The 27,000-nt window shown below is 39.0% G+C and overlaps 1 protein-coding gene across 1 annotated transcript in view; it reads right to left on the reverse strand.

Annotated features, from left to right (window-relative positions):
- Positions 1–27,000, reverse strand: part of CNTRL (centriolin) — a 90,087-nt gene that overhangs the window by 46,223 nt on the left and 16,864 nt on the right. Inside the window, 11 exon segments of the mRNA XM_055123706.1 lie at positions 1,044–1,178; positions 2,813–2,989; positions 4,995–5,215; positions 6,499–6,652; positions 12,011–12,205; positions 14,582–14,691; positions 16,315–16,543; positions 19,154–19,273; positions 21,917–21,951; positions 21,954–21,972; positions 23,728–23,921. Of these exon segments, the coding sequence (XP_054979681.1) occupies positions 1,044–1,178; positions 2,813–2,989; positions 4,995–5,215; positions 6,499–6,652; positions 12,011–12,205; positions 14,582–14,691; positions 16,315–16,543; positions 19,154–19,273; positions 21,917–21,951; positions 21,954–21,972; positions 23,728–23,921 (1,589 nt within the window).

Consider the following 27,000-nt stretch of genomic DNA (forward strand, 5'->3'; position numbering starts at 1 on the left):
CTGGAGTGCTCTGGGCTTCCTTTTGGCTCTGTGCCCTGGAATTATTCCTGGTGGGGCTCTGAGGACCATATGGAGTGCATGGGATTAAATTGGGGTCAGCTGCAAATGCCCTATCTGCTGTCCTATTGCTCTAGTCCCCCCCAAAGTATGGTATTTGCTTCAGAAGTTGCACTGAGAGCATTAAAATTAAAAGTCTTGGTAAGCAAGTGTCCTTAAATTCCGAGGGAAAAAAAATTTAAGGCATTGGCAGTAGAGAGTGAAAGTGAATTAATGAAGTTTTGGTTATACACTCCTGCATAACTTTGGGGGAAGCCTGTCCACCTGCTTCTCTGGCAGATTGTTGGGTAGATTATTGTGGCAATACTAAAAAAAATAGTCTGCCAAAGAAAATTCCCCACAAATGTAAATAGCTAGCAATCTTTCTGAGAAGGCAACTGGGAAACTGTTTACAGTTAAGAAACTCCACTGCTACCATTCTGGTTAAATTCCTGGATAATTATAAGGCTATCTCAGTGGAAGAATGTACCAATCCAATCATCTTAGCTCAGTCTGCTTTTAGGAGACGTACAAGGATTGCTTTTACCCATGAGTCTACAGAGTTTCTGTTTATCTATTAACACTGCTCCATCTCTTTGTCTGGATGATCACAACACAAAGGATATGCATATTAATAATCTTAAGATGATGGACTCACAGGAAATAGGACTATCGTACTGTCCTACTTTCAAAACTCCATTTTTCTTTCAAGTTGCTTCTTAAAGCAGGTTATTACATATCCAACTAAGATATCAACATCTCTGGGTGTCTGGAGTAAGAATAAATACTACAGCTGGAGGGACAGTTAAGGGGTTATGGTTGAGGTTTCCTTAAACGAGGCTGGCCCTCGTTTGATCCCTGGCATTGCACATGACCCTGCACAGAGCTGGGACTAACCCCCAAGAACACACACTGAGTGAAACCCAAAGTCTCCAACCACAGCCACCTCCCACCACCTCAACCCATCACACCAAAAAAAGTTACATAATCTAAAGCACCATCTCTACCTGCAGCTGTGTAAGCTGGGTGCGGAGTTCATCATTTTCTTGCTCCTTTTCTTCTGAGAGCTGCACTTTTCTGAGGGCTTTCTCGAGGGCTTGCTTTTCCTTCTCAAGTTCGGCTTGATGGGCCAATTTTTCTAACTATTGCCATTGGGAGCAGTCATAGGAAAACATAAAGTAGCAATAACATATGAGCTACAAAGGCACAAAGGAATTTACATTTGAACATAATTCCTTACTAGATATGGTGATATGGTTTATATGTTTTAATGCTTGGATTTAAAAGTCCAAGGCAATTTTTTCACCTTGCATCACCAGGACAGCGTAGGTATCCCACATGGCAAAGCCTTGCATCCTTGGGCCCTGCACTGAATTAATGATCCAGTAGGCTGAGAATCATTGGTGGACCCCTTGAGCATTGCTTGGGAGCACTCCTACCAATAGGTATTTACATTTATTTTGCTCTCCCACAACCTGGTATTTTTTTTTTTTTTTTTGCACTTCTCTCAACTGCAGTTTTTAAAAAGCTTGTCATTTCTGAGAAATATAATCCCAACAACTGGCAAGTGGTCATTTCATATCTGACAAGCAGAGAAATATGAATTCATATAATTACAATAAGAAAAACTTTTTAGTTTTTAATCATATGAATGATTAAAGGAAAGCATTCCTGGGATATTAACTGTCTTATTTCAATTGTACATACTGACACTGACTCCTCTTATATTCTGGGCACTGTGAAAATAGAGAAATAACACAAATTAAACATTTACTGTACACTGAGTCTAGTGGGGCGACAGAAAGTCTAAAAGATGATCACATATGATAAAATGTTTTGACTACGCACAGGTTAAAGGAAAACTGAAGTACCATCAATTTTTAAAAAAATTTTCTATTTTAATGAATCATCATGAGATACATTTACAGACTTACAGACTTTCATAATTGTTTCAGTCAAACAATGTTCAAGTACCCACCCCTCCACCAGTGTCCATTCCCTATCCCAAAATAGGACAATCTATAGGGAAGTCCTCTTTGACAGGCACTTCCCACCTTTTTACACTCTTTATCCAAGTTAAGGGAACCCCATTTCTTTCTTCTATCTGTTTCACCTACTATGCTGTCTGCCAGTCTGAGCCAGTCTCTGCTACATCCATGGAAATGGCCATCAATGGTCAATAAACACTTGATACATGACTCTCTTATTCTGCAAGTGTAATTTAAACTAGAGGCCATTTTTATCCAAGCAAAACAGAAAGAGGCAGAATAAAATTTTCAACTTAAATTCTCTTAAAGTTGTTTTGAGAAAGAAAACCTGCAATTTATTAAATACTAGCTGCTAGCTGCTTCCACACCCACTACCTCATTTATCTTCACCATAAGTCATTTCACAGAATTTTTGTTTATTTTTACCACACCCTGCAGTGCTCAGGCCTTACTCCTGGCTCTGTGCTCAGGGATCACTCCTGACAGACTCAGAGGACCATATGGGATGCTGGGGATTGAACCCAGGTCAACTGCATACAAGACAATCACTTTGAACCTGGCTCCTCCTCTTTTTAAAAAAAAAAAAAGTTTCACAAGTATGAAGTGATTGCCTAGGAACACACAGTGGGGAAAATCTGAACTCAAACTGTATGATACCAAAATTTGCTCTTCCCATCACTATATATACTTTATATTTAAAAGTTTAATCTTGTATTAAGTCAAGGGAAGGCCACGAGGAGAAAGCTTTTAGCTGCTTCCTTTCTAGACAGAATTATGTTCCCTCTCACCTGGCTGAGCCTTGTCAGTTTTTCCAAGTCTTCCTTGAGTTCGGTGGTTTCAGCATCTCTCCTTTTCAGTTGAGACTCAAGCTCTTCCTCATAGGCACTGAGATCTCCCTGGGTCTGCTGCAGGGCTGCGTTCACCTCGTGCTGCTCCTGCAGGGCACTTTCTAGCTCTGCGAGCTCCTGGAAGGATCCAGTGCATGGTTAACTACAGAACCCTACTGTGCTCTCCAGGTATCTGCAAGTTATCAGAAGTAAACTGAGTACCAAATGCTGACTGGATACTGCTGGCCTCGCACAGAAAGAGTTCATTAGCAGTGTGATGAAGCTACAGGCTGTGCATAAATAAATTAGAAAACAAAACACTGACTAAATATCATCAGAAAAATCAGTAAGCCACCACATTTTCCAACATAACCAGCTATATGATACTTTAAATGTATCTTAATACATAAGAAAAAAGAGGACAAAATTTAAAGCCTATTTTCTATCAGATATTGGGATGAATGTATTCACACTCTTTATTGCACCTGTACACTAACTGGGTAAGACAAGTTTTTTTTTTTGTTGTTGTTGTTTTGTTATTTTTTGAGGGGAAGGGGACACACCTCACAGTTCTCAGGGCTTACTCCAAACTCTGCACTTAGGGATCATTTCTGGTGGACTCAAGGACCATATGGGGTGCCAGGGATTGAACCTGGTCAGTTGCATACAAGGCAAACACCCCACCCACTGTACTATTGCTCTGGCCCCCAAGACAAGGTATCACCTTTGTTTTACAGATGAGAAAATGGAGAATGAGTGTTAAGTGAACTGCAAAGGGCTATGCAGATGAAGGAGGACAGACTTGGGATACAAACCTAGATCGCTGACTCCAAAGTCATTTCCCACTGAACCCCAGTGTGTTGACTTATCTGAAGAATAAAACTGGGACTAACTCTCTTTGGTATTAAATATAATAACACTATCTTTATAACTTTTAATAACTAGAGAGTTAGCAAGAATATAAATACACATTAATTAGTATATCACAGTTCTACTTCATTTCTGCTGATCTAATTTTTGTTTGTTTGATTTTTGGTTCTAGGGTCGTGCTGGCAGTGCTCAGGGGCTACAAACCTGGTTTGGTTCTCACTCCTCACAGTGCTCAGGGGACCACAGGGATTAAATTTGGGCCTCCCACTTGCAAAGCATGTTCTTTAGCAGCCCTCTGAGCTACCTTCCCGGATCTAGTCCATCTGGTTCCTCTGACTAAACATTACAAGCTTTCATTTATTTATTTGGGAGCTTTAAGAATCAAATAAAATTATTCTGGTTAAAGAAAAATTTTGCTATGAGAACATTTAGAGAAGAAGTTTCTCAGTGGGTGGTTCACAGACATGTAATTTCTTCTGGCACCACATGTAATAAAAGATTAACATATATTATATTAAAAATTCCTAGTCTCTTAGAAAAAGACATTTCATTAAAAAGTAGCCAAACAATATGAACCGGGAATTTACTGAAGATAATAATTGAATGGCAAAAAAATTAAAGGTGTTTAACCTCATGAGTAATTAAGGGACAAGGCTAAGACACTATTTTATATAGAGCATAGAGGAACCAAGTTAAACAAATTATGGGGAAACAATAAGACAGATTCAGAATATGGGACTAGCAACCTTTACAGGACTTTAGAGAATTATCACACTTTGCATATGGAAGGCTGAGTTCTGATGTGCCCCCACAGGAGCTCTGGGTACTACTGGAGCCACTCCCTGAACACCACTACATGTAAGAAAGGAAAAGAAGAAAGAAAAAGGGAGACATATCAGATTTAATATAATACAACTACTAACATTGTGCCTGTCATTTTAACTGTAAAATTTCTAATTAATAAAACTAAACTGCATTTAATTTTGCAACACAACTAAAGCATTAACATTTATGCAGCATTTTTAATAGCTAAAATTTCATATTCGAGTTGATAACCTTTTGGAGACAGAAATTCAGTTTTAATAATCTCCATTTTCTTTAAGTACAGAAAATATTGTTTCAAGTGTATCACAACTGAAGGGGGAAAAAAAACCCTGCTAAACAGCCACTCACACTTTCTAATACTTATAAGTGCACTGGTTGGTATTAATTCACTTAATTTGGACATCATCGACTGCTGAAGAGAAAACAGAAAAGAAGAAAAAGTACAAACCTTCCTCATATTTTCTGCATCTATGGCAACAATTTCAAGTTGGTCTCTCTCCTGCTCAACTTCAGTCAGTTTCTGCAGCAGTGTCTCCTTCTCATCCTGTAGCTTTCTGCATTCGTTCTGGGCCTGAGTTGCCTGGCCTTTGACACTTCGCAGATATTCTTGCAATCCACTGATGACACTTTCTAAATCATTCTTCAGGGCTTCATTTGCCGCTATCTGGCCTAAGCAGGATGGGAAAATAGAAGGTAATGTTATTTAAGTAAATGCTTTTATATGAAGGCTCCCACCATTAGCTAAGAATAAAAGTATAAGCTTCCAATTATTTTTAATCTTATTTTTCTTTTCCAAAATATAATATCTTTTCACTCCTTATAGTATTAATCAATCATACAAGAAATACTAATTCAATGGGCACTGCTTATAAAATGGCTGTTTCATACTGTGACAAGTTTAAAGTAGCAATCCAAACAAAATGATGAAAAATATACAGTAAAATGGTGAGTTCTGCTGCTAGAAGCACAAAACTACTCAACACACAAGATTAATCTAAGATGGATAGCATAATCATGTAACCTAAAGACGTGAAAAAAAAACGAAACCCTCTGAGTACAATCTCATTTGATCTTTAAAACAAGCATTGGTTGAGACAGAACTTACTTCCCAATTGTAATTAACCTTTGATAATAAAAAACAGGGACCCTATAGGTCTTTTCACATGGGAGGGGGTTGGAAGGAAGCGGGGTGTTAATGGCTCTTCTTCCACTTTTGTTGCAATGCCTTTGCTTAATTACGTTTCAGGGTCAGGGATACGGTTCAAAGGGCTAAATACATGCTCTGCACAAGGGAAGTGTAGGGGATCAGTCCCTAGTCCCCAGCACCACATGGTCCACTGACAACCTGCAGGAATGAATCCTAACCACAGAGCTGGGAGTAGCTCCAACAAACCACCAGATGTGCACCAACCCAGCCCCCAACCAAATTACATTGCAGTCAAACCAAAAATACATTCTTCTTACTACTACTGTACACTGAATACCCACTGCTCATGGGCTCTCAGCTTCTGAAAGTATTACATGCAAAGGTTTATCATGATCATATACTGACCTATTGCCTACTGAACCCAATAACTTGGCTAAAGAGAAAAATCAATGCAACAGAAATAAATGAAGGTTTATTTTTGTTAAACACTTTTGGGTACTCGGTAAATACTTCCCCATCAAATGTTAACAGCTGAGGATCAGACAGAGAGCTCAATGGGGCAGGAGGCATGAGGAGTTGGTTCAATTCCTAGCACCATGGTCCCCCAAACACAGTCAGGAGTGAACCCCAAGCACTGAGCTGCAAAGCAGCCTCTGGAGCACAGTAAGGCATGACCCCAAAGCATCAGAAGCCCACAATAATTATTAACAGTTGAAGTAGTTGGATAATATCTGAATTGATGTTTGGCTGGGTCCTTTTATTCACACTGAAATTGATTTGCCCACAGTCATACTTAAATCCTCACCTTCAGTAAGCTGTTGTTCAAGGTCCTTAATCTCTTCAGTTTCTCTAGCAATTCTAGAAAGTATCTCATCTAAACGGCTTTCAAGTTGTTTGTACTGCTTGTTCATAATGTCAAGCTGTTGTTCTTTACCCGTTTTCTGGGCCTTCACATGGCACTAAAATGGAAAAAAAAAGATCAACACAATTGTACCTTTTTACATATCATAACTTTTAATTTTCAAAGAGGAATGAAAAACCAGGCACGATATTTTATATATATTGGGCTGAAGAGAGGGCTGGAGCGCAGTGGGTAGGGTGTTTGCCTTGTGCCGGCCGACCCAGGTTCAATTCCTCCGCCCCTCTTGGAGAGCCCGGCAAGCTACCAAGAGTATCTCGCCCGCACGGCAGAGCCTGGCAAGCTACCCATGGTGTATTTGATATGCCAAAAACAGTAACAAGTCTCACAATGAGATATTACTGGTGCCTGATCGAGCAAATAGATGAGCAACGGGATGACAGTGACAATGACAGTGACAGTGACAGGGCTGAAGAGATATAGTACAAAGTAGGACACTTGCCTTACACATAGAGGACCCTGGTCCAATCCCCAGCACCGCTTATGTCCCCTAGATATCCACAGAAGTGGTTCTTTAGCAGAGAGCTGAGAGCCTAACAATCACAGGATGTGGCCCCAAACCCCAATCCCTCCACACCCCCAATTTTCACTTAAACCTTCCATCATTTCCCTTTTATAAATGATCAAATGAGGATCAGAGAACTTAGTGACTTTTCCAAGAGTATAGCCAGTAGGTAATGCAGCCAAGTTCAGTGCTTTTGGGGCAGCATTAAAATGTCTCTTAAAAAAAGATTTCCTCAAAGGTAATTATGGACACATAGTCACAAAGACTCATTTTTCAAAATGTTAACAAGATTATACCAGAGTTTCTTTTTTCAATGTTTTTTATGTCACTATTTAAAAACAGACACTGTTCCTCCAGCCTCCTTCAGCTCTAGGGTATCAAACCCAAGGCATCTCACAAGCAAGGCAAGCAAGTTCGCTCTGCTGAGCCACACCTCTGACCCAGAAAGCACCTTTTTAATCCCCAAGACACACTAAATGTTTTTAAAAGGTTATTCAGGAGGAAGTACCTGTAGTACTCTACCACTGTTGTCCTATTATTAATCGATTTGCACCAGTAACGTCTCCATTGTCTCCATTGTGAGACTTGTTGTTATTGTTTTTGACATATTGAATATGCCACGGGTAGCTTGCCAGGCTCTGCTGTGTGGGCGGGATACTCTAGGTAGCTTGCTAGGCTCTCCAAGAGGGACCGAGGACTCAAACCCAGGTCGGCCACATGCAAGGCAAACACCCTGCCTGCTGTGCTATCACTCCAGTCCAGGAGGAAATAAAGACATGAAATAAATACTTCAGTTCCAAGATTTTTCTCCAATTCCTTATATTTTAGAAACATTTTGCTTTTAGGCTCCGTAAAGTGGGAGCTGAGAAACCTACCTCAAAGACAATTGGTCCTGTGATTGTCAACATGGAGGGCCCTGTAGAGGCATATACTCAACCTTTATACATGCCCCTGCAGGAAAGAAAAGCTTTCACACACTCACACACTCTTTCATACCTTGACAGTTACGGCATTAGAAGGCAGAGTCATAGCTGACTGAAATGGAGGGACTGTTTCTCAGGTGTGCTGGAAATCTGGAGGAGCAGGGATAGGAACTGAGGAGCAAAGATCTAGTCTTACAAATCTCAGCGCCATCAACTGGCTTGCCCATATGCAGATAAATAATTCCTTAGGCAACTGTTCATAAGGAGACAAATTAATTCCCCAGAGAACCTTTGCCTTCTCATTCACATCCTCTCAGTTCTAGTTTGGTTGCACAGAAAGAGAAAGAAAGAAAAGGGGAGGGGGGAGGGAGGGAAAAAGAAAGGGAGAGAGGGAGGAAGAGGGAGGGAGGGGGAGAAAGAGAGAGGGAGGGAGGGGGAGAAAGAGAGAGAGAAAGAGAGAGAGAGAGAGAGAGAGAGAGAGAGAGAGAGAGAGAGAGAGAGAGAGAGAGAGAGAGAGAGAGAGAGAGAGAGAGAGAGAGAGAGAGAAGAAAGCCTCAATCTGAACACAATTCCAAAGTTCTCAAGTCTAGGACCTCAACTGAATTATAAAAGAAGTTTTCAGTTTGAGATATCTCCAAAACAATATAGAGAAGAAGTCTCTTCATTTCTGAAGAACAAAGGACTAGCAATTTGCAAGCAAGACTTTACTGCAGGTAAAACTTGATGAGATTTTCAAAACTCTTCTTTCAACACAGGCAAAAACACTCATCTCAGTTCTAAGCAAATTTAGGACTTTTTTGATTCAAAAGAAGAAACCCTCTGTAAAAAAACAAACACCTGTAAAAGTCATTTAAAAATCCGTTGAAATTCCATCATATGCAAAACAAAAAAATCTGCTTCAATATGCCAATGAATTAAACATGAGGAAACAAAATGAATAGATTCTGCAATTTTCACAGCTGAGAAGTGCACAAAAGAGTTATTGTAAAAACAGGAACTTACATCTTCGACTCCTCCTCCTAAACCCTTTGTGCTGAGAGAGATAAAAACCATACCTTAACTTAGAACCTGTGCTGTTACAAATGAGCGCTTGAGAACAGAAACTGGCCAGAACGCTTTCTAATGCGATCTTCCTCAAATTCATGTGCTCTTCCCTCTGACAGCTGCATTTTTGTAAGCGTCTGGAGCCTCGGTAACTTCTCAGCGCCTTAACCACATTCTTAGCTGAGAGTGGCAGCCCAGCCCACCCAATCAGGAGCAATCTCTGCAGGCAGGCCCCACCCTTCGCTCTTTAAATCACAACACAGGAAGCTCCGGCAGCCAATCACGCACAACCTTTGCAACAGTCTACTAAAGGATAATACCCTCTAGCGATCAATCGCCTTCTGCCTTCACCCGGCATTTCCCCTACGGGGAAGAGAAATACGAAACTTACTATGTTTAAGTCTGTGATTTTGTTTCTAGCCGTTAATTTTTTATAACCGAGGTGTGATTTTTTTAAACAAGCACCTCTTCATTTGGAAACCCGGTTAAATAGTTATGTTTATTAAAACCTGTCTGGGCTTGACTCTGAGCTAATTTAAAAATAATTAGACTGGGGACTGGGAGCTGGCTGAGGGGTAACTGAACATGCCTGGCAGGTGCGAGGCGCCCCACCCCAACGCCTTTGGGTGTGAAGTCCCACAGGGGGGCGTCCCTGAGCACTGCAGGACCCAACCTTCAGCAGACCCTAATCGCTGAGGTAATTACAGCAGAGTGTGGCTAAAATTTAACAACCCCTACTCCCCCACCAAAAAAAAAAAAGTACCTGTCACATGGCAGTCTGATGAGCGGGAGGGTAACTGGGTGCAATGGTAGGGGAAGGCTGACACTGGTGATGGGATTGGTGTTGATACTCAATCATGAATGATGTTATATACCATGGTGCCGTAATACATTTTTTAAAAATGAAATTAAGTTGACTACTCTCTAGAAATGTTCAGGTTTTTTTTTTTTTAAGATTTGAAAAAATTATTACTGAGGTAACACTGCTTACCATATACAGTGTTAATGTTTAGGTTTGGGCATGCAATGTTACTTCACTACAACCCACCAGCAAAGTGCAAACACCCTCCACTGTCCCCTCGTTCCTGCTCATCTGCTCCATTCCCAGCCCTTATGCCCAAAGTTGGTAGTCTCAGTTCTGTTCTTAGAATTCAAGGAGTTTGTTTTTATTATTTTATGGGGGAAAAAGTCCCTGGGTAAGCTTAACCATGGACTCTGCCTCTTCCTAAAACCTTGAACAAACTATTGAATCTCTATAAAATGTAGTTTACAAACTACATTTCCATCTTCTGCAGACTGGAAAAACATTCCATCAACTTCAAAAGCTGCTGATAAAGCTTCTCCTAGTAGATTCTCTCCCCAGCCATGAGGCAAGACAAAGCACAGACACTTCATGTTTTCCATTATATTGGAGTCATCAACTGTTTTCTCATCTCTCTAACTTAAATTCTGCTAATTAATTAGAAAGATTTTTCAACTGATTAGAAAACTCTAGAAGCTGCAGGGATTCTACTCCAATTTTGCTTACCCTTTTTCTAAAAATGGCCAGTAAAGGCGGTGACTGATGCTCCCTCTGAGCAAATTAAAGAGTCCAAGGTATAACCCTTAAGAACTAACCTTTATTAGTTTTGACAAAACCCAGAATAAACTTTAAAATTGATTTTTATGTTACATCTCAATACAGATAGATTTGAACTACCTTCAAGATATTGATGCTATTCCTACTTATTTGATTCCTTTCTAGATATAATTATTTATAGAAGTCCAGTAAGCAGAGACTCCCTACACTGCAAGAATACCACAGTTGTGAGACACAGAGAAACTGCAGGGGTTAAGGTGCTTCTCTGACACAAGGCTGGCCACCTTCCTATTAAAACCCAAGTAAACATAGTACCCTGAGTACTGACAAAAGTGAAGAGTGATCCATGAGCACAGAGCCAGGAGTAACTCTGAGAACTGCTGGCTGTGGCTTCCTACCCACCCCCAAACAAAATGAATACTGCAGTTATTTGGTGAAAGCAAACATATAATCCAGATTCTAATTATACTCTTACATCATATAGAAGGGGCAGCAAAAAAGCTTTGGGTAGTACCTATAGGCCGATTTCTTCCTTCCTTCCTTGACGAAAGAGAGCCCTCACCAATAAGAGACTGGCCCCAGGGGTACAGCTATGTCCTCAGGGGACTTACTTGAGGTAGCAGACTTCTAAACAATTATATGCAATTTAAAGCATGGTATTACTGATCCTATGCCACATTACTTAACCTTATGTCCACAGTATACACGTAAAATATACAGGAAATGTTTTTATTTCTATTTCTCAAATACTGGCTAGCACATAAATCATTAGTATGACATCTCAGGGTAAAGTTAGAAAGAGACAGAATCTATTTGTTACCCATCCCCCGTGTTAACGTCTTGCCACATTTTAGAAAGACACACTCCTAGTGTTTTATTTTTAAAGGCAATTATCAAATTAATATGAAATAACAAGTAGCTTTAATACAGTATCCTTTAGGGTCTCCAATTTCACCATCATACTCTCAGGAAAGAAGAAAATAGGCATAGAAAAAGAAAGTAAAAAATTTGAGAGCACTCTGAAGTACGCTAAAATACAACTAAATTTCTAAATATATTATATTCTGGACTTGGTCAACCTTTTAAATATGTATGTCATGTATCAATTGTTCTACTAAAAACTTCCTCCTTCAAGCCCTAAGCTGTTTTGTTCTAAACATATTTATTTGTATGCATGTATGTATATGTGCATATAACACACACACACAAATCCGTATCACACAAACTGGTGCATCATACTACAACAGATTTTCAGAAAGGATTTTGCAGTTAAAAACGATTAGGCATAACAGTTGAACTGTACTGTATCTCCCATAGAAAACACCAAAAATCTCTCCATATACTTACATGCTTTGGGTCTTGAGAATCCATGCTATCTATGGTTATCTGCAGATTCTTGATCTCCTTCTGTTTTTCAGCAATTTCTTGCCTTTGCTTTTCCAACTGTGTTTCTAGATCCAGAGTTTCTTGACGTAATTTATTTAGAAGTTGTATCCTACCACCCAACTGCTTGTAAAGAAGGTCTTTCTCTTCTTCTGAAATCTAATTTTCCCACAAGTCAATTAGCATAAAACACACACAAGAGAACACACAACAAAGAAAACAATAATTTACAAATATAAAGAAAACAACTTACACAATGAAAACAGACATTATCTAGATACTCTTTATATCAAACATCATAAATACTTTGCATTCTCATGTTCCATATATGTAATATTATGAAAGTTTATGAAAAATAATTATTAGAAGGCAGACATGAAGTTGTCATGCTAGTATAGAGCTTGTAAATTATTAATAGTAATGCCCATAATATCAATGGCAGCTGACTTAGAGCACTTTCCTTGTAATTAGTATGCCAGGGAATTTAATAGTATAAAAACAACCTTAGAGCATATTTACTCATTTAAAATAGCCATTTTCTCCAAGGACATTTTGCAATGATCTGTTTAAAATTTATGTACATTATTTGACTTTATTAATATACATAAACAAAGCTTTAACCAGTACTGTTACAGCATTATTAAGTCTTTCTTGATAGTTTAGTACACCTCATCTCCCATGTTGAAATCATCTTTACCCACTGGTTTTACTGGCAAATTTTATCTAGAATCAGTATTTTTTTCCATGTCTTTCCCAGAAAAGCCATCATCATCATTTCTTGCCTCGAGGAGGCAACAGTCTCCAATCAGATACCCATTATCTCAAATCTCTCCACCGCACTGACTCTGTTTTCTCTTTCACTCAGTGTCAGCATGACTATGAAAATACAAATAGGATCAGCCACTCCACTACCTAAAGTCCATCAAAGATTACATTATATTCCACTCAGAATAAAATCCAACCTTAATATGGCATGGGAAGCCTGGCATGATCTTTAACCTGTTCATCCATCATATTCTCCCTCTGCAGAGGAATTTTTCATCTGAAGTCCTCTGCCTCAAAGGTCCTTCTTCAGGTCTCAGTTTATCTCCTTAGAGGTTTTCTTTGGCCCCCCCAATCTAAATGGTATCATCTTAATTATATCTCCTAATTGTCTATTTTCCCCCTAAAATGCCCTCCACTTCACATTCATATTTCTTCTATAAGCCTACCCATTAGGGAGGGAAGCAAGGAAGTATTTTACATTGTTCTGAACCCAATACAATCACTGACTTGCATGGTACTATTCTTCTAAAATTATAGATTCAACTTTTGTTAATAAATCTTTTGAATGTAACAATATACACTATCTATTTAAAGAATCTATCATTTGCACTTCACCTTTATGAATGGTCTGCCTCCTAAGGGGTGAATAGAGCCATGTAATACTTTTAAAATTCTAGTATTTGTGGTGCTGGGGATTGAATCCATGGACTCACACATGTGAGGCATGCTGTTTGGGGGGGGGATTGTAAAACAGTTCCTAAAACACAATTTTTGAAAGTTGCAGATACTTAAAACATTTAATTTACTAAAAATTAGGTCAAAATACTTCTCACTTTGAATTTTTCCTTTCTGTAATGGTATCTGGCATCTGAGCTGCTCACTTTATAAGGACATACTTTGGTAATTTCTGGGAGTGTATCCTTATCTTTTTATATGCTTTACTTCCTGCATTTTTGCTGCTTGTATTAGATAATATTCTTGGTATATCCAAGATGGGCTGGAGCGATAGCACAGCAGTAGGGCGTTCGCCTTTCACGAAACCGACCCGTGTTTGATTCCTCTACCCCTCTTGGAGAGCCCGGCAAGCTACTGAGAGTATCTTGCCTGCACGGGAGAGCCTGGCAAGCTACCCGTGGCATATTCGATGTGCCAAAAACAGTAACAAGTGTGACAATCTAGAGATGTTACTGGTGCCTGCTCGAACAAATCAATGAGCAACGGGATGACAGTGATATCCAAGATATCTTGGTTTTGTTTTTGGGCGATACCCGGCTGTGCTCAGGGCTTATTCCTGGATCTGTACTCAAGAAATACTCTTGGTGGGAACAGAAAACCATGTGCGGTGCCAAGAATCAAACCTGGGTCAGCTGCATGCAAGGCAAATGCCCTACTTGTTGTATTATTGCTCTGGCTCCAAGATGTCTTTTGATTCTTAATGTAGGTAATAAAATCTTAAGGTGGGGAATGCCTAAGTCAATTAGAGATGTCGGGAATCAATTTTCCAAGAGAAAGTGGCCACTTACATAATAAAGTATTTCAAATATTTTTTATATTAACAATTTTATTTCTATCACTTTATAATAAGCTAGTAGAAGGACACCATAAATAGCGGAGAAGGGTAATTTAAAAAGAATCATACCTGACTGAAATTTGTTATTCTGTAATTAACTAAGTAGAACTAATAAAAAATAAATTTACATAATGTATGATGAGGGAAAACATTTCATTTTCTGCATTCCCTTTTAGCATTTCTGCTTTGCTTTTACATACTTTTTTAAGTCGTACAGCTTCTTCCAGTTGTTTAAGTTCTTCAGTAGCTCTTAAAATTTGTTGTTCTGCCTTTTCTATTTCATCATGTAGTTCTGATAGTCGAGTTTGGGCTGCAAATTTAAGAACCATGCACACAGACACACACAAGAAACATTTTGAATTCTCATATTCTTACCGTATTTTTTTCTTATAATAGCCTCTTCCCATATTCTATTACTATAGAACAAAGGAATAAAAAATCATTTTTAATGCAATTATGATGGTTTTTCTATGATTTAATTAATCTCTAAAAAAGATCAAGGATACTCTATTGAATGGTAACCAATCCTTTTATTTATAAAAATAAAAGAGCTTTACCTAACTCACACAAGTCTAAAAATTCCTTTGAGAAAATAAATGTATTCTTAGCAAATAGGCACATGCCATTGTTACAATTAGGTTAAAGGTACTGGGGAAAAAAATAACCTGTTAGGGGGCCGGAGTGATAGTACAGTGGGTAGGGCGTTTGTCTTGCACACTGCAGACCCGGGTTCGATCCCCGGCATCCCATATGGTTGGTCCCCCAAGCACCGCCAGGAATAATTCCTGAGTGCAAAGCCAGGAGTAACCCCTGAGCATCGCTGGGTGTGACCCAAAATGAAACAAAAAATTAAAAACCTGTTAAATTCTTTACGCATATACTGAAATATATGAATGCAATAGCATGAAATCCACTAATGAACAATCTCTGCCAATTGGTGGTGATCTCAAATTAGTTTCTACCTCAAATTTCTCCCCACCCCCCCACTCTCCCTCTTTCTCTCATAAAAAACAATAATCCATTGAAGCTAAGCTACAAGTTAGCTTTTGATTTACTTTTCTATTCGGCTTATTTTTCCTCTAGAGTCTTGCACACAGCAAATGTGGGTGACATGTGAGCCTACAGTCTGTAGATTCCTGTAAAATCTTGTATACTATACAACTCAGTCTCTTATCCTTCGAGGTCAACCTCTACTAGTTTCCCATGTTTCCCATTTAGCTACTAAGGAAAGAAGAGCTGTTAATCTAACTAGTGAGTGTCCCATAACCGGTCACATTTACTAGTGTAATATGTGAATTCAGAATTGCTTTCTCTTCCCATATCTACACAGTGGTAGGTAAGAGGACTCAAGACTTTGTGATTGGCAAAGTCTTTTAAGAGGTCCCTCAGACTGACTTCCTCTCTATGACTTGCTAGGTGGTAAAATTCTGTCAATTAGATAATTTTGGGAGAAGGAAGGGAAGTCTGAGGAAATTAAAGGTGGGACAGGTGGGGAAAACTTCAGAGGCCTGTCTTAGGCCCAAGTTTCAGGAGAATGTAAAGATCCAGCTTATTCAAAGCACTGCTTTAAGTTTTGCCCACATGCACAGTAATCAACAAAGTGAGAATTTGCTTGCTCCAGTCATTACTAATTATGCCTTTCAATGTAAAGCTCCAAGTGCTGAAAAGAACCTGTCAGCAGAATAAAAACTATGCATTTGTGGATCCTCTGGATGTAGTGCCACCAAATTCTTATCAAGAATCTCATTCTCCACCCAAACAGGAAGCTTGATGAATCACTGCTTTTTAAAAGGATTTTCATGTAAACAATACTTTCACTATGTACAGAATTACAAAAAAAAAAAAACCCAAAACAACCAAAAAACAAAAACCTAAAAAACCTTTGCCTATGTGATCTTTTCGTATTATTTTTTTTTCAAAAAACTTTAAAAACCTGCACTTATTTGCTTCTCTTTGTCTTCCAGTTGCATGTCCAGGGGTGCATGCTCTGCCAAGTTCATGTGTTCATTTCTAAGCTGCTTTTCTTCACCAGGTTCTATCTTCTTGATCACTACTGGTTGAGCATTATCAACAATGAAACTCTCTGTCGTGAACATATTTCTCTTGTATCTGGATTTGCCAATGTAAGGGCTTTCATCTGGCGCTTTATCAATTTCAACATACTAGAAGTAAAATAAAATATTTATGGTTTAATAAATAACTCAAGTAGTAAAGTGATATTTATTTTACTAGTGAAAAGGTATCACAGACTTGCCTATAGCTTTATACTCTTTATACTATATGCCTAGAAGGTGAAAAATGCATAATCATTTCCCTTCCATTCCTTTTTTCCTTTCTTTTCTTCTGTTTTTGGACCACACTCAGTGGTGCTTGGGGCTTGTTCTTGGCTATACAGTCAAGGAACAGTGTGCTCCGGAGACTCTATGGGGTTCTGGGGATCAATCTGGGTTGGCCTTGCGCAAGGCAAGCACCAAACCTGCTGCACTATTTCTCTGGCACCTGTCTTCTTTTTTTTTTTTTATAATTTATTTATTTTTAATTAGAGAATCACCGTGAGGGTACAGTTACAGATTTATACACTTTTGTGCTTATACTTCCCTCATACAAAGTTCGGGAACCCATCCCTTCACCAGTGCCCATTCTCCACCACCCGTAAACCCGGCGTCCCTCCCACCCTCCCCACTCCCATCTCCCCCCCACTCCACCCTGCCACTGTGGCAGGGCATTCCCTTCTGTTCTCTCTCTCTAATTAGCTGTTGTGGTTTGCAATAAAGGTGTTGAGTGGCCGCTGTGCTCAGTCTCTAGCCCTCATTCAGCCCGCAACTCCCTTCCCCCACATGGCCTTCAACTACAATGTAGTTGGTGATCGCTTCTCTGAGTTGACCTTTCCCCGGAACGTGAGGCCAGCCGCGAAGCCATGGGGTCAACCTCCTGGTACTTATTTCTACGGTTCTTGGGTATTAGTCTCCCACTCTGATATTCTATATACCATAGATGAGTGCAGTCTTTCTATGTCTGTTTCTCTCTTTCTGACTCATTTCACTCAGCATGAAACTTTTCATGCCCATCCACTTAACTACAAAATTCTTGACTTCCTTTTTTCTAACAGCTGCATAGTATTCCATTGTATAGATGTACCAAAGTTTCCTCAACCAGTCATCCGTTTTGGGGCATTCGGGTTTTTTCCAGATTCTGGCTATTGTAAACAGTGCTGCGATGAACATACATGTGCAGATGTTGTTTCGATTGTACTTTTTTGCCTCTCTGGGATATATTCCCAGCAGTGGTATTGCTGGGTCAAATGGGAGCTCAACCTCTAGTTTTCTGAGAGTCGTCCATACTGTTTTCCAAAAGGGCTGAACTAGCCGGCATTCCCACCAGCAGTGTAGAAGGGTCCCTTTCTCCCCACATCCTCTCCAACAGCGGTTGCTTTTGTTCTTTTGGATGTGTGCCAGTCTCTGTGGTGTGAGGTGGTATCTCATGGTTGTTTTGATCTGCATCTCTCTGATGATTAGTGATGCAGAGCACTTTTTCATGTGCCTTTTGGCCATTCGTATTTCTTCCTTGGTAAAGTTTCTGTTCATTTCTTCGCCCCATTTTTTGATGGGGTTGGATGTTTTCTTCTTGTAGAGTTCAACCAGTGCTTTATATACCATTGATATCAACCCCTTATCTGATGGGTATTGTGTAAATATCCTTTCCCATTCTGTGGATAGTCTTTGGATTCTGGTCACTGTATCTCTTGCGGTGCAGAAGCTTTTTAGTTTAATGTAGTCCCATTTGTTTATCTCTGTTTTTACTAGATTGCTTAGTTCTGTGTCACCTTTGAAGATACCTTTATCTTCAATATCGTGGAGGGTTTCGCCGACCTTGTCTTCAATGTACCTTATGGTTTGTGGTCTAATGTTGAGGTCTTTAATCCATTTTGATCTGACTTTTGTGCATGGTGTCAGGTCAAGGTCTAAACCCATTTTTTTGCATGTGGTTGTCCAGTTGTGGCACCTGTCTTCTTAATATCTCAAAAAGGCATTAGAACCAAAATACTCTCTCAATAAAAGATAACTTCTCCCATCCTTTAAAAGTGAGTATGGACTGGTTAAAGAATTGTCTACAGTTAAGATTCTTAATACTGCTTAATTTCTCAAACAAAAAAAATCTAGAGGTTTTATTTCAGCTTCTTGGCTGACACATAAGTAAAATCTGATTCTAATTCTAATAACTGTAATTTTAAATAACAAATTTTACTGGCTGGAATCACTGGTCTTTGAAGGTAAGACCAGTCGTTACATTATGATCATTATTTTTACAATGTACTAATATTGAAACCAGTGATTACTGAACAAAAACGTTAGGTACTATTCCATGGTCACTGAAGCAGGTGGCGTTTTGTTTAGTTCTGTTTTGTTTTGTAGAAGAATAGACTTAAGGAGATGATAGCTATAGCTGTGGTCAAAGATCCTCTAGTGGTGTGGATATGGCTCAGCAGAAAAGCATTTGTCTAGCATGTCTGAAGCTCTGGGTTCAAGCAATGCAAACAAACAAACAAAAAAACCCCAAAAAAGCTTCTGGGGACTTTTTACCTTTCCAGGACATTGCTTATTCTCATAGAGCCAAACAATTCATAAAGTCAACCAAAATATAGTTAGCTCTTATGCCCTCAGATAAGAAATGGAGTAAAAGGTTATTGATCAGATCCTTTCAGTTTCTCTAGCTCCCTATGCCAGCCATAGCTGGATTTGCCTTTAGATTTACTAAAAGGTAATAGAACTCACCTCAGATGGATAATAATTTAGTGGCTCAAATTTAGCATCGATTTTATAAAAGGCTAACTCCTGCTCCAGCTCATACTGTTTCTGGCAAGCTCGAGTTAATTCGATGGTCTTCTGTTTTAGCTATTCGTCCAGTTTGATATGAAATAACAAACAAGGATCAACAGGTTAGAATAAAGGTATGGCAAGTTCTACTCATGACTAGTAATCCAAATTTTTTAAAACCCACAGCAAAAAAGTATGACATTCAGAGCAATTTATCTTAATTTTAAACTATTAGAATAAAACTAAAAATTATCACATAAAAGATCTTTGTAGTTAATAAGCTGTTTCAGCATGTTAAAAATATAATGAATAAAGATTTTAAAAATTTAATGTTTTATTCCTCAAACATGAAAATAGTTGTTAGAGTTATTATTTTGAGAGGAGGGCCTCTCAAGCAGTGTTCAAGGGACTCAGAGGGTCACTACCAGAGACTCTTGGGCTGCTGGTTCAATGCAATGTGTGGTAATCCACAAACCCTACAGTGCCAGGATCCACAAGAGCCACACTGATGCGCTCTGGGGCCTCCAGGGTCGCACTCAGAAATGCTTGGGGGGCCATATGGTGTTAGGGATCAAGTCAGGGTGGGGAACATACAAAACATATACCCTAACTTTTGTTCCATCTCCCTCAACCCTGTATAAGTTATTTATCTTTTTAAACGTATATTTTTTCAGGGCCAAAGAGCACGCCTGGAGGTGGTCAGGGATAATTTCAGCTTGATTCTCTTAGTACCTGCTTCCTGATTTCTTACTAATTAGTAATAATTTATTTAACTTAAGGAGTGATTTTAATAATGGCTTCAAATAACAGATGAAAATGATATTGACCATTAATTACAAAGGAATCAGAAGGGGGAATGAGAGGATAGAAAAAATAAACTGATTTTAATTAACTATTGTTACTGCGGTATTTGTCTAATGGTTCCTCAATTTTATATTCAGAATATTTATTTTTAGATCTCCCCAGTGGTGTTCTGGGAGCCTTTGGGGTCATTTCTGGTAATACTCAGCCAGGCTACACAGACCTGACAGCCTGGTAGTGGCCTAGTGGTACTAGGGAACCATAAAGGCCACACCCTGTGATGCTCAGGGTGGGTGGGGGAGCATGCGGTACTGAAGATGTAACCTGGGGCCTGTTTCATGCAAGGCATGCACCATACCCCTCTGAACTATCCCCCTGCTGCAGAACATTATTTTATGGCTTTGTTGTTGTTGGTATTTTGGTCACACCCAGTGGTGCTGAGCTTACTCCTCGTGCTATGCTCAGGGCTCACTCCTGGAAAGGCTCAGAGGACCATATGGCATGATGGGAATCAAACCCAGATCAGCCACATGGACAAGTTCCTTACCCACTTTACTGTAATCTCTCTGGTCCCAGAATAGGCTTTTGTAATTGAAGATGAAAGACATGAATAAGTTCAATCAGAATTCAGATATGTAATATTATGGGCCAGGGATGTGACTCAGTTGAAAAATGAATGCACTGTATAAGTATAAGAGACCTATGTTTGATCCCTGGCATTGCAAAAAAATTTTCAAATATGTAGTATTACATTTTAATAATATTTTTATATGAAATTTTACTCTATTTTCTTCTATAAGCTTTTTTCTTAGTCTTAGAAATTTTTTGGAGCTGGAAGTAAACAAGAAATCATCCTAATTCTTTGAATTTATAAATAAATTATGCTCAAGATTCGTAAAATGACTTGTAAGAAGTTACATATTAACTTAATTATTAAGTGGCAGAAGCTAAATATTTTATTAACTAAGGACTCAATCCTTTGAATTTATCCCAAAGGTGCACTAAGTGATTTTTGTCACCTCTTTTTTAAATCCCCAATGTCTGTTTGTAGTTACCATACAAAAACATGCAGAGAAACAATATAAAAATTAAAAGAGAATAAAACATAAAGAAACATGAGCATTTTACAAGGACCAAGAAATCAAAGTCATGCATGATTTAGCTTACAGTCATCTCCTGATTATCTGTCAAGGTGGAAATGATGCCAACCTGATAGATATCATGTAACAGGTATCAATCATGTATTAAGATATCATGTATGAAGTCATTTGTGTATCAGATACTGCGCAGTGTTACATATTCTATTGCACTGCATATTCATAACTTCCCTGGGATGATCAAGACTTCAGAGATATTAAATAACTTGCCCAACTGCACAGCTAGTCACAGAAGAAGCTGAATGCAAACGTCCTAACTTTGGCCAACACAATGCTGTTTTCAATGTCGTGCTACAGTGTCCAGCATATCATCCGCATTGGTGCTTTCACCAAATGCTCATAGATCCCCAAGTTTCAACAGTGTCAGCTAATCTCAGTTTTTTTTCTCAACTTTTGTGCAGCACGAGGTTTGGTATATAGTAAGCATTTAGTTCCCACTAAATACCTGAAGGAATGAGAATCAAAGAACCTGGAAGAAGGTAGGCTAGTAACTATACTGGCTGTAGATAATCAAGTAGATAATCAAGAGCTGACTGTAGTTAACATATTTATCAACAACAACAACAACAAAACCACACAAATTCTTTCTCCAACATTCAAATTCATTCTCGTAATATCCCTTTTAAAAAATCAACACACAAACAAGCACATTTTTCAAAAATGGCAAGCTGGCTTCAAAACTTAAAATGTACATAAGCATATTAATATGTTACCATGCAAACCATGAAAAACATAGCATGTGATACAGTCCTGAAGGAACTACCTTTAAAGAAGAATAAAGAACCGGCAGAAAAGTTGTGCAAGAAACCAAAACAAGGGCTACAAGGAGAAAGAGCAAAAACAGACACCATCACCTGGAGAACTTTAGACTGTTATAATATTTGCTGCTTTTCTTAATAATTCATCTAAACATGGTAGTTATTAGTACTTGCATTATTCTTACATTGAAACCTTATAATCATTCTGTGAGTTAAAGATTTTACCAAATTCCATTACTTAAGACTTAGTTAAAATTATTTTCACATTAATTACTTTATCAAGCCCTCACAATTCTGTAAGATTAGTGAGACAGATGCACAAACCTCATTTAAAAAAATAAGAAAACTGAAGACTAAACTACTTGCAAAAATACAGTAAAACTAATATTAATTAAAGCTACTATGTGTTGGCGGCAAAAGGAGTACTAACATAGTTTAAACTGACAGCAAAAATTTTGATTCAGTATTCCACATTCCTTTTAATGATTAATTCACTAATACATAAGAAATTATTTTATAAAACTGTAAAACATTATTCAGTTATATATGATAAAACCACTAGATATTCTGTACAATGGAAATGTTTCATAAATTAAGGCCCTTAGAATAAGACTTAGAATTCTTTAGTATAGAATTGCCCTTTGGAAAAATATGAGAAAGGCAAACATAAACTAGTAAATTGAAGTGAAAGAAATAGTTAATATAGATAATATAAACTTTTCAATTGACAATGTGAAATTAAAATGAGGTTCTATTTTATCCTATCCTATTTACAAACTAAAAATAATATTAAGTGAGCTCTTTCATTGGTTGCTATAGAAGTACTGAGCAGTGAAAAACTTTATGAAGGAAGCATTAATACTTCCTGAAAATGCAAACACAAATCTCACAGCAATTCTAGTTATAATGAATTACACAGTAATTTATACTAAAGAATTACTACTATAAAAAGATCTTACATAAATTATTTGTTCAAATACTATGATTTCCTCTGTAGTATTATTTCAAATAGCAAAAAGAGTGGAAGAACCTAAATATCAGTCAATAAGCATGGATCAAATAACGGAGTATCTTTATCAGAGTTTCTGACTCGATTTCCACTCAATGACAGTTTTTACCCAAGAAAAGTGCACCTTCGTAAGCACTGCCTAAACAGATTCACTATGTGGCTAATTTTGAGTTAATATTTGGTCATTGTGTATTCAGAAACCTTTTACTGTTGCATATTTTTCACAATCTGTTATTCAATTATATAACATCATATTCAGCTCTGATCCACATTTTAAAAAGTTAGGATGGAACACAATAAAGACATTTAAGAAAGATTTGTGTGTGGGTATATATATTTACATGCATGTACATATTATTTCATAACCTGGAAAGTTGCCTCTTAAGTATTGTTCTGTACACATAAGATGCAAAATTAAAAAAATATGTAGTGATATTCTTTCTGAGAATCACAAAATTATTCAAACGTAACTAGATACATAGTTCCATAAACATTAAGTAAATACACATATATTGTATACACACAGAAAACCAAAAGGCTATAGATGAACATCCAGAGAATGGGTGAGAGAGTTTCTCTCTCTATCTTTGTCTTTTTTTTATTGAAAGCATTGGAAAGCATCTACAGATGCTCTAAATATTTGATTAGCAGAGCTGGGAAAGTTGCCCTGATTTAATTTCTACCATTTCCCTCTGGTTGAATTACCTTTTCTCACAGCTGAAGGAGGCAGTTAAGTTAAAATTTCAGATTTTAAGTTAAATTTTCTCTCTATGTAATTCTAGCCACACTAGTGTAAAACAGACTTACCAATTCATTTTTGGTGTTTAGGTTACTCTCTAGCTCCTCACAGTTCTGTTTCTGTAACGTGGCTTCCTCTTTTAAGGATTTATTCAGCTTATCTTGATTTTTTATTTCCTCAAGAAACCTTGTTTGTTTGCTCTTAAGCTCTTCAGTTTCCATCATCTTTTTTTCCAGGTCTCTTTCCAATCTTTCTACCTCTTCTGCCAATATCAATGTAACATTACACAAAACATTATAATTCCTACTTGAAGGAAAATAAGAATATTACAATGAAAGTCTTAGAACAGCCTAAAGACAATTCTACACAGAGAACTGCATAATGGCTCAGAGTACTTGCCTTGCAAACGTACGTACGATCACAAGTTCAAATCCCAGAAGTCTCATTTGAGTCATGACATCCTGATGACTCATCTCAGAACTGTGGTACTATACTCGATTTCTTAGCATAGTCAGAAATCAAATATAGCGTTAAGCACTACAGAAAATTGGTGTGGTGCCCAATAAGGACAACTTAAGAGATGTATGAGTTTCATGCCCAGGAAGTGAATCATTGGCAAGGATGTATGTGAGCACTGCAACAAATGCCAGAGAGCACCACATTCATGACTTACATGCCCCAACCAAGAGTGCAACCCCAGTGAGCGTAGAGCAATCATCATCACTGCAAAACTCAGTGAACATCCAGGCTGAATATACTGCAATGCTACTCGATGTATAACCTGCAGCAAGCACCATGGCTAAAATGTGAGAGTACCAGGGCTGACAGCTAGGCATGTGTGTACAAACCCCAATCACCGTAACAAATTCACCCACAAAGGAGAAAATAAACCTTTTACTATGGTTTCAGGGGATCTTAGAAAAAAGACTACCATGAAACTGACTGATACTGAGGAAAGAAGGGACAATCATCCGGATAAAAATTTTGATAGATAATAATTTATTTGATTACATTTTAAAGGGCCCTGAAAGCATATTTTCAAACTGTGTTATCTTAAAATCCTTCAAAGTCTATTACCCTTGGAATAGGATCCAAAGAGTGTTGAAGAGCTTGTCAGGCTCTTCATATCTGGTCCCAGATACCCCCTCCAGTCTCATTTCAACTGCTCTCCACTGCAGGCTTTCCAAAATGATTCCAGCTCTTTAGATTTGTGATGCTACGTAACAGCTGGCTTTAATTCACACCCTTCTTCCTGGGATGATTTCTTTCTATCTTGCAGTGAGTTATTCTGCACCCTCAAAGTCTTAGTTTTGGGGCACATGGAAAGCTCTCTTGGAAATATGTGATTTAATTTTCATGTTAAGTAGGTTTAAGGTGTACAACTGACTCTCCCACCTTCTTAAATCAGATTTATCTGTTCTCTCAAATGGCTCTTTTGTACTGTATCTTCTTCTTTTCTCTTCAAATCTCCTATTGTCCCATGTTTCTTTCACAGGAATGACATTTCACTGAGTGAAAAATACCCCACCAGTGGAAAATTTCTCATTTTCTCACAACTAAAGCAAAAAAAAAAAACCAAACCAAAACCAAGAAAACTCTATTTATACCCATGCAGATCTTTTTTCTATCCTGAAGGAGAAAGTATTATTCCTATGAAGAGATTCCCCCCTCCCCTCCCCGCCCCGGCCGATCTGATCTTGTCTTCTCAGAACCAAACTGTTCTGAGAAGTTTGATTATAGAATCATGATTTTCTGTTTCTTTGAAGACTTCATCATCATTATCATCATCCCGTTGATTGTTGATTTTCTCAGTCTCAGTAATGTCTCCATTTGTCCTAGCCCTGAGATTTTAGAAGCCTCTCTTTACTTGTCCTTCCCAATGGTGCCACATTGGAGGCTCTTTCAGGGTCAGGGGGATGAGACCCATCATTGTTACTGGTTCTGGCATATGAATACACCACAGGGAGTTTACCAGGATCTCCCATGTGGGCAGGAAACTTTCAGTAGCCTACCAGGTTCTCTGAGAGGGAGAACTAGGCTATGTCGTGCGCTTCTGGGAGCTTGATTTTATAGTCTCTGGATGTTGGCCTTGATGGGATTATATGGGGGGGTGGGGGCAGCAGTTTCTTGGTGTAAAGCTACTGGAAAATGGGGGATCTGGGTGGAGGAGGCCCAGTCCCAATCCGAGCAGGCTTGGAGATCTCAGCCCCGGGTCCCACATACCTGGGTCCCAAACACACCAGTTCCTTTAGACATGTGGAGAGAGGTCTTTTTTTTTTTTTTTGCTTTTTGGGTCACACCCGGCAATGCACAGGGGTTACTCCTGGCTCATGCACTCAAGAATTATTCCTGGCGGTGCTCAGGAGACCATATGGGATGCTGGGAATCGAACCTGGGTAGGCCACGTGCAAGGCAAACACCCTACTCGCTGTGCTATTGCTCCAGCCCCGGAGAGGGGTCTTGAGCATGGCTGTGGCTGGGTTCTGGAGGTCTTCGGCTTTGGGGGCTCTGCTCAGGGCGGGGAGGGAAACTCAACCCACCCCCTCCAAGGGGCCCTGGTGAAGACAGCCAGGCACAGGGACAAGAGACTCTGCGTCACTCTCTTCCAGGAGCTTGGTTTTACAGTCTCTGGATGTTGGCTATTGATGGGATTACATGGTGTTGGGGGCAGTTTCTGGGTGTGACTGCCTAGACACGGGCAAGAGACCATGTGGAACCATGTGGAATTCTGGGCACTGAACCCAGATCAGCTGTGTGCAAGGCAAATGCTTCTACCTGCTGTGCTACCGCTCAGGCCCTGCTGTGAGTTTTCTTATTTTGGTGCTGATGGGCATTGGTTGGGCCCTACCCGACACTGTTCAGAGGCTTCTCCAGGCTTCGTGCTTAGGGCATGCCTTGTCTTGGTGGTGCTCAGAAGGCAACACAGTGCTAGAGAAAGAATATGGGCCTCTTGCATGCAGCTCCTGTGTTCCAGTACTCTTAGCCATCACCGCAGCCCGAAGAGCCACTGGTGTAAACAACCTTTCCAGCCACCTCTTTCTGTACCATTTGGCTGCAGTGACACAGGAGCGCATGAGCTTGACGTTCCCTGGCCAACGTGCTCTTTAGTCTGTGGTGCTGCTGCTCAGCTGGTCAAAGCTTGCCCTCTTTTTTTTTTTTTTGGCTTTTTGGGTCACATAGGGTTACTCTTGGCTCTGCACTCAGGAACTATCCTTGGCGGTGCTCAGGGGGACCATATGGGATGCTGGAAATCGAACCCGGAGTTAGCTGCATGCAAGGAAAATGCCTTACCCACTGTGCTATTGCTCCAGTCCCAAAACTTGCCCTCTTGTTCTCCCGTG

The sequence above is a fragment of the Sorex araneus genome, chromosome 1 (genome assembly GCF_027595985.1).
Source record: "Sorex araneus isolate mSorAra2 chromosome 1, mSorAra2.pri, whole genome shotgun sequence".
Lineage (NCBI taxonomy): Eukaryota > Metazoa > Chordata > Mammalia > Eulipotyphla > Soricidae > Sorex > Sorex araneus.